Source organism: Scleropages formosus, chromosome 25 (assembly GCF_900964775.1).
Source record: "Scleropages formosus chromosome 25, fSclFor1.1, whole genome shotgun sequence".
NCBI classification, from domain to species: Eukaryota; Metazoa; Chordata; class Actinopteri; order Osteoglossiformes; family Osteoglossidae; genus Scleropages; species Scleropages formosus.
In genome coordinates, this window is record NC_041830.1 from 12,573,782 (window position 1) to 12,582,735 (window position 8,954).

The 8,954-nt window shown below is 42.8% G+C and overlaps 1 protein-coding gene across 1 annotated transcript; it reads left to right on the forward strand.

Moving 5' to 3' along the window:
* Nucleotides 1–4,698: 4,698 nt before the first annotated feature.
* barhl2 (BarH-like homeobox 2) lies at nt 4,699–8,583 on the forward strand. The gene is made up of 3 exons (XM_029249416.1): nt 4,699–5,362; nt 6,687–6,912; nt 8,168–8,583. Exons 1-3 carry the CDS (start codon nt 4,780–4,782, stop codon nt 8,478–8,480), a joined length of 1,122 nt encoding a protein of 373 aa, XP_029105249.1. The 5' UTR covers nt 4,699–4,779; the 3' UTR covers nt 8,481–8,583.
* Nucleotides 8,584–8,954: the final 371 nt, after the last annotated feature.

Genomic DNA, 8,954 nt, shown 5'->3' on the forward strand with positions numbered 1-8,954 from the left:
CTCCACATAAGATCAATATGTGTATGGAAAGTGTATTAATGGGACTGTGCATCAGGTCTCCTGCCACACCAGCTGACCAGCATCTTTTCCTGTTTGCCGTCTGCAAACAGTGTACTGAGGGCACAACATGGAAAGAAAAATACTCTGCCCTTTAAAACAAAACCATATTCATTCCAGCACTTATAACACTACCAATGATCAGTAACACCATTAATGTCAGCGTTTTATGCAGCCGTATTATTCTTTCTTTGCTTATCGCAGACATTTAACATTTTATATAGGCTATAATTTTGCACTTTTATGAATTTTTACGGGTAGATATGTATGGATGACAGGAACTATTTCAGTAAACATTGAGATTTATTTTCTTCCAGTCCGATCCAATTGCGACTGCGTGGTTGCAATGGAGCAATAGATGTTGTCACATGTGTACTTCCCTTTCACCGCTCATATCCCCTTTGGGCTGAAATAAACAAGGTGTGGAGGTACATTTTGTACATGCCGCTTTGTGGGTCCTGCTATGACTTTCCATGTTTGACTTACCCCTATAAAAACACATTTTTTAAATTTACGAAAAGACAGTCTGAATCTGAAAAGAAATCAGATAGATAACATAAAATAATTTACGAGATCTATTTCAGGAATCCAAAAAAGTATGTTCCCTGTTGTGACTAAATAAATTGACTGATTTAGGCCTGTTTTTTTTTGTGCCTGTAGTCTCCAACAACTGTGTGACAGCTGAGAAAAAAAATCAATATAGCATGAAGTACAATTTCACTGACACATTATTGATTATCAGTAAGGGGAATAGTATGATACTTTAACTGGTAGTATTCAATTTTCTACAGCTGCAGCCCTAAAGCCAATAAAGCCATTGATTGTAGCTCAAAGACTTCTTTTAGTTGCCTGAATATTAATTAACATGTTAAATTAGTTTCACAGCTCTGACAGACACATGCTCCCATTGCTTTGACTTGTTCCTTATGGGAACCTTTTAAAAGCAAATAGAAAAAGTAATTACTTAAAGATTTTTTTTTTTTTTCCTCAGATGAAACACATAAAGAGGAATACTTAGTTTAGTTATATTCAATAATAGGAACTTAGTCAGAGTTCACTGGGTTAACATTGTTAGAAATACAGAATTTTTTTAAAAGTTCATCTTGCATCTTTGCTGTTTTTTCCCAACAGCTTGTTATATGGATTATGTTTTTGATATATTTTATTTTTTTATAGTTTACATTTTAAAAAGTTAACTGTTTAACGCATTTGCTATTTATGCTGACTTTTTTAATTTCATGATTTCTATATTTAATTGTTGCTGTGACTCTGGCCAGACTCTTCCCACAAGATGCCACCTGGACTCAGGTTTGTGGCACTAAGCAGTCGGCGTTTTTGAGAGAGTACAGTGCTGAAGGGGGTCTGGGGGGTAACTGTGGTCCCTCTGCTGCGCTCCTCTCGGGCAGCACCTTCTCACTGTCAACACAGGCTTTTTATAAGGTTGACGGGGTGTCTATTAGCATGGTAACAAGACTGGGCTATAGTGTTAATAACCATATTGCATGGCAACAGGACGCCCAGAGCCTGGTAACAAAACACACGTATGTGCGTTCTGGATGGCCCCCCGCCTCCTCCTCGCGCGCCACTCCGATATTTTGCCATATTTAATACCCTGACGGTGGTGAAATGCTGTGCAATGATTATGGAGAAGAGACACCGAGGCCACCAAAGAAGTTTGACCCGTTGAGATAGTTTTACGGATAGTTTTCCTGCAAATTCCTCCTTTCAGATGAAAAAAACTGCTCCACGCGATTTTAATTTTAAATGAAAGAGTTGGTGGCAAAATAATTCACGGAAGAGCGTGAGTGGGACGGACGGATGGATGGATGGATGGATGGATGGATGGATGGATGGATGGATGGCGCTCCGCGTCCACACGGATCACCCTCTGTCGCCGCCTTGTGGACGAGGGGCATTTAGCGCGCGCTAACAAGCCCGTCCCGCGCGACATATGGCCACCGCCTAATTAATGTTGCTTAATGATTAGGAAAATTTCTTACATAAATATAATTTGACAAATGTATTAATTTAGGATGTACTGCACATTCCCGTTGCAGCAGTCCGTGGATGTGTCCGCGAAAAGGTGATACTTTTCCTGTGGGAAATTCGTTATGAATGTGGGGTTGTTAGAGCCTTTTTTATTTATTTTGATGGTTCCGCTTCTCTGTAAATGTATATATATATATATACTGTATATTTATTCTGCTTTTAAAAAATATGTCGCGCATACTGACGGCTCGTCATTATTAAGCGCGCGACGTCGATGAGGGATTTAACTGCGAAACAATTTCTGCTGCAGTTCGGTTTTGTCTAATATATGTTTCGAAAAATGCATCGATGATGGATTGTTACAGATTTAATCTCGTCTGCGCGAGACGCCTCCAAACACGTGCTAACGACACAAAGGTGTCGCGTGCTCATTTCAGTACACTTGTAATTGATTGTCTAATTCCAATTTACAGTGTGAACTTCGCAGAATTGCTCCCCTAGAAAAGCAACGAGCGAGCACCACAACAAATTGTTAACATATTTTTATAATACTAATATGCGTGTCAAATCAAACGTTTCATCAAATTCTAATACGCCTCTTGCTTACCGCATTTATCCAAATATGACTGCTGGAATCTGGAAATCTCGCACATTTCTCCACTTCCCATCTTGGCCATAAAATGTATGGCCTGCAAACATGAACAGTTCAGAAGCTAACTGGATATAGTTCGTTTCGGAACAGAAATATGTTTCATTAATAATGAATAAAGCGCCAGCATCTTTGCTATGCAAATGGAATTACTATTGGTAAGACCGTACATTTTTAAAATAAAGCATTAGATTGGTTAAAAAAATGTTGCAACTCCTACATTATTATTATTATTATTATTATTATTATTATTAGTAGTAGTAGTAGTATTATTATTATTATTGTTGTTGTTGTTGTTATTAACGACTAAAATACTGCATGATTACTCCAATTTTTTTTTTAGCTCAGTCGACGGGCACAATTTGTCCAGAATTAAAAGCAAGGAGACAGATTCCAAAAGACAAACCCTGACAGCCAGCAGACACGGTGGGGTGTGGAGGAGGTGGAATCCACAGTGAGGTGTTCTGGAAGCGCCGCGAGGGCAGCGCTGCTGGAGAACAACATCTCCACCGGTCCCCGGGTCCACCGACACACTCATACGCAACACACACTCGCACACACGCAGTCATGCTGCTGTACGTGGGTATGGCATGCATTTGTGCGAGTGTACAGGAAGGACGTGTTATTGTCTAAAACTACATCATTCCTTACCATTAAAAATAATGTCAGATGCTTATGATGAATAAAATTCCCAAGAAACCACACATGCAGTTAATTCAAGGTGTCATCATGGGTTAACACATGTCCCTTACACTGTACCCGAAATTGCAAGCGAGGCGAAACTCACCCAAGTTTGAGTTCTTAATTTGTATATTAAAATAATTCCACTAATTAGGGTGTCGTGCCCGTTAACCCGTTAATTCCCTGCCCCTGTGAGCGCAGCGCGGTTCTCCTACCTTTCAGTGTCTGCGCACAATCTGTCCCACTTCCCACTCGGAAATCATGAAAACAAGAAGGAAAAAATATTACCAAGACAAAAAAAAAAAAAAAAAACGTCTCTGGATGCTCGTATAGCTTTGGTTGTTCCCACTCATTTCCCCCGACTTCACAACAATAAAACTCTTTCCATGCATTAAAAAAATTCGTTAGAAACAGCTGTTATGGTGCGTAATTTACATAATTTATTTATCTGTACGTTTTATAAGCCGCCATTTATCAGAGAAATAAAACGATATTTATTGCCATAGTATTTCAACGGGATAGATTTTTTTTTAAAGACAAATTTAGCTCCATAATTTTTTTTTTTTTTTTTGCACCTTTGCATGCAGTATTTTAATAACAAAGCAGTTCGCACTTGTTTTACACGATTATTTTCTGTTTTGAGCAGCTGCCTTAAGTTGCACGGAAAGGAGCGTTCAGGGTGGAATAGTTGTGCGGAGAAATGACAGAGTAAAGTCGGAGCGGCTTGATTGGCTCCGCGCGGCGGCGTCACGGTGAAGCCAATGGCGGGAGAGGGGGGTAAAAACCGTGCCTTATAATAAAAGGGGCAAATATGAGCCCCCCCCCCCCCCCCCCCCCCCGTGCTGCCTCTGACGTCATGGCAGGGTGTCTTTGTAGAGCGTCGCCGCGTTTACGAGCAAAATAGAAGCGTGGTGTCGGGGAGTGAGTCTTTCAGCATCCCTCTCTCGGCGCGCGCGCGCACGCACACGCACACGCACACGCACACACACCTCAAAACTTGGGGAAAGAAAAGTTAAAGAGGCAGAACAAAAGGAGAGGGCGCGCGGACTGCACGAGCTGCACGGGCTCGCGGCTCGCGGGCGTTACACCGCCGAATGTGACACACTCTTGAAACACACATATACACACGCGCGCGCGCGCGCACACACACACACACGCGCGCACACGCAGAGACAGGAGTGGAGCAGAGAGCAGCTGCATGCAGTTGATTTCTTCAGTGCAATCTGCGCATTTTTGTTTTTAAATCTCAGTCTTGTAGAAGGCAAAGCAGTGTTTTGTTTTTGTTTATTTTGTTTTATTTTTTTCTTCCGTGTTGAGTGCGAGGTTTAATGGAGAACTTGTGCATTTTAAAGTTCCTGATGAAGGCCACATAAGGAGCGCTCTTTGATTTCTCTTTCCTCACCATGGAAGCATCCGGCGGGTCCAGTTTTGGAATAGACACTATTTTGTCCAACACACCCAGCTGTGGAAGCCCGGTTCTCATGAACGGGGATTTTCGTCTAGGGGACGGCCGGGCCGTGGATTTCAGGAGCCAGGCCACCCCATCGCCATGCTCGGAGATAGACACCGTGGGAACGGCGCCGTCCTCCCCCATCTCGGTCACCATGGAGCACGCAGAAGCCCACCTGCTCCAGGACGGCCTCCAGCAGCAGCAGCAGCAGCAGCAGCATCAGCAGCATCAGCAGCAGCATCACCCGCTCCACGGCCAGCAGCAGCAGCAACAGCAGCAGCAACAGCCCCCCCAGCAGCTCGGAGCAGCCGCCTCTGCCCCCAGGACTGCCACCTCGTCCTTCCTCATCAAAGACATCCTGGGCGACGGCAAACCGCTGGCCGCGTGCGCGCCCTACAGCACGAGCGTGCCCTCGCCGCACCACGCGCCGAAGCTGGAGAGCGTCTCGGCCGAGGGGTTCAGACCGAAACTGGAGCAGGATGACAAGAGCAAACTGGACACGAGAGAGGACATCCACGGCGACATGAAGTGCAACGGTAAGAACGCGCGCGGACACGCTCGTTTCGCGCTCGCACATGTGCGTCTTCAAGGGCGAGCGAAGCGGCGCGAGCCAGGGTCTCCTCCGCACGCACGTACTCGCAACCCTGCGATGTGTGCTTTTATTTAAAAAAAAAAAAAATAACGCCTCAAGTGGTGTATCCGTAAAGTCGTCATTATTATTATTATTATTATTATTATTATTATTATTATTATCGTTGTTGTTGTTTTTGTTATTCAGTACTCATAATTAATCCTGACTTCAAACCGTATTTAATACATGCAATGCCTTTTATTAAACTCTGAAGCAGTTCGGAGGTGGAAAAACAAAAAAAGGCATGTGCTCTCATAGTATAACTTCAGCCGCAAGTTGGGGAAAAAAGCACCACCGCCAGTGGCTTAGAAAAAAAAAAAACCTTTAAAGAGTGTGTTAATATGTGGTGATGTGTGTGGTGATGTGCGATGCGGCGACGCTGTTTTATTATTATGTGTAACTGTGGCGCTCGGAATCACTGCGACGCAGTGGAAGAGAGATGAAGAAAAAGCGGCTGTCTGGTGATTTTTGCGGGCTGGCCTCCCTAGTGGGTCAATTAGAGAGATTATTGTTCTTCCTGCAGGGGAGACCACGGAGCGCTGCAAAAAGTGCTACAAATAGAGATGGATTGACATATTGATTCCCCAGCTTCTCAGAGAAAAAAACTCGAGTTGACAAATAGAATCCGGATTCCTTATTCCTGTTGTCTCGGTCCGGCTCTGCGATCTGGGCAGCTCTCTTCAGCTCAAACACTCCAGAGTCCTTGAATACATTTACAGAATTTACCTCCTTCCTTTATATACCTGCGACTCGGAAAATATTAATTGAGGAATTACATTTTCACTAATTTCCGTTCTTTTCTTTCTGAGTTCGCCTGCTGCTTTGCTGCTCTTTATTCCTGTGTCCAGTTGCGGACATTCCTTTATTAGTCAATCAGTTTTGCTCTTCTTTTATCATTACACACATCAATACATATCAATTAAATTGTTTTCCCGAAGCTTTAGGTACATTTATAAATATCCGACAAATCGAAATTAATTTGCTAATTTGATGTTATTTTATTTTTCTTCGGGTGCAACTTTGTTTCGCGGAGCTTTTTATGCTCTTCCTTCATATTTGATACGCAGAACATAGTTTCTTCACTTATTACATGTGAGAGACGCGTTTTGATTGTTTTTTTGTTGTTGTTGGTGGGGCGCTTCGTGGAGCTCGCCCTGTTTTGGTGGACTTATGAATATTGCTTCATATGTGCTAATGTGGAATCTGATGGCGTGAATGCCTTTGTTCAGGGACTAAAGAGGAGGGCGACCGGGAGATCTCGAGCAGCAGGGAGAGCCCCCCGATTCGGTCCAAGAAGCCCCGCAAAGCGCGGACGGCCTTCTCGGACAACCAGCTGAACCAGCTGGAGCGCAGCTTCGAGCGCCAGAAGTACCTGAGCGTGCAGGACAGGATGGACCTGGCGGCCGCCCTCAACCTCACCGACACGCAGGTCAAGACCTGGTACCAGAACCGACGGTGCGTGAGCATCTTCTCCACGGTCCTGGGTGGGGGTCGGGGGGTGGGGGTGGGGGTGGTGGTGGGGTGGTGGTGCTGCTGCCGCGTGCATGGTCCACAGTAAGGTCCGCTAACACGGGTGGGCCTCTTTTTAAAATGCCACCGATATTCATTTGTAGAGAATTTCTATCCACGCAGCTGCTTTGATTCGCCGATCATTTTAGGACATTTTTAGGAAAACTACACACTTAAAATTTTTTAAATTTACAAATCGGCTTTTTGTATTGGAATCTGTGTGCTCTCCCGGCTCTAATAAACAAAATATCATTAATTCGGACTTAGACTCTATTACTTTTTTACAGTACAGTACACGCAAGATTAAACAACATCCGAATAATATTATTTAATAATTGTACTATATATTTTTTTGTATTAATTCTCGGACTCGGTTATTTCCCAGTGCGACTTCATATATGTTTTATTTTTTTAAGTTTTATTTACTCGTAGACGGGGAAGGCCACATATTAGCAATTCAGAGCTTAAATGGATTCGAGGATGAATATGTATTTATGTCCTTGCCTCTCAGTTATCATCCTCAATACGTCAGAAGAGATTAGCGTTAAATGTGTGTAAATAAATAACTACAAATGGCAACTTGATTTTAAAAAAAAGAGAGAGGACTGGACATATGTGCACGAGATGTTCTGTATTTTGGTTGCAGTGATTTACAACGTTAAGGTGTTGAATGCTGATTTAAGGTTCGTAAATAAGTTTAAACATTTCACATAGATCTAATGAAGCAAACTATATTTCGTTGCTGCCTTGGCCTGCATAGATTTAACGAAATTCGTTTTTTTTTTTTTTGCTTTAAATATATATATGTAAAAGCTTCGAGTTTTGCTGTGCCCGCACAAAATAACGACGGATTCGGAAGAATAACCGAAATGATAAAATTTATGTGGTTTATTTAATATAGCTGGTTAATGGGAATTCTCACTTCCTTTACAGTTTCAGTTTTCTTTGGTGGAATTAATTAGAATCACCTAATAATTTATCTCCGAAGTGATTAAACACGACTAATTAAGAGGTGTTTAGGGAATTCAAATAGTCCCAACCAGCTACATCACAGCCTTTTTATGAAATGAAATCTGGTAACTGATTTATTATTATTATTATTATTATTATTATTATTATTATTATTATTATTAACCTGATATTTTTCTGGAGACAAACTGATGACTTTTAGTCACTGTGGTTCTTTTTCATCTGATTCCAGGACCAAGTGGAAGAGACAGACCGCTGTCGGATTAGAGTTGCTCGCCGAAGCTGGGAATTACTCTGCTTTACAGAGAATGTTCCCGTCGCCCTATTTCTACCACCCGAGTCTCTTGGGCACCGTGGACTCCACGACCGCCGCCGCCGCCGCCGCCGCCATGTACAGCAGTATGTACCGGACTCCCCCCGCGCCGCACCCGGGTCTTCAGAGACCCCTCGTGCCCAGGGTGCTCATCCACGGCCTGGGGTCCGGGGGGCAGCCGGCTCTGAACCCGCTGGGCAGCCCCCTCCCCGGGACAGCGCACCCCCGGTAAACACACCCCACAGACAGACCAAACCTCCAGTTCTCATGTGGACAGCTGGACAGGACTGAAAGAAAGGACAAAAAAAGAACAACAACAAAAACAAAAACGAAAAAAAAAAAAAAAAACAAAAGAACGAACTTTTAAAATGACTATTTTAAAGAGGATCACAAATAATATCTATACTATGATTCAGTTCTTAAAAGAGAAAAAAAACAGTGAACTGTAAACGAAAAAGGCCTACACAGAAAAAGCGGACTGTATATATGTTTCTTTTTATTTTTTGTACAAAATTCACTAAAAGATACTAACAAACTTGTAAGATTTATTAGATGGAAAAAGGAATGTCTCGATTAAAGTGGGACTGACACCATCCCAATCTCAGAGACTCTTCTATCCTGAGAGAACTACACTTCTTCTTCTCAACGTTTTGTTTTTTTCATGTTGGCATGCACTTTTGACATAAAGTGTGCGTTTTTGAAAAAG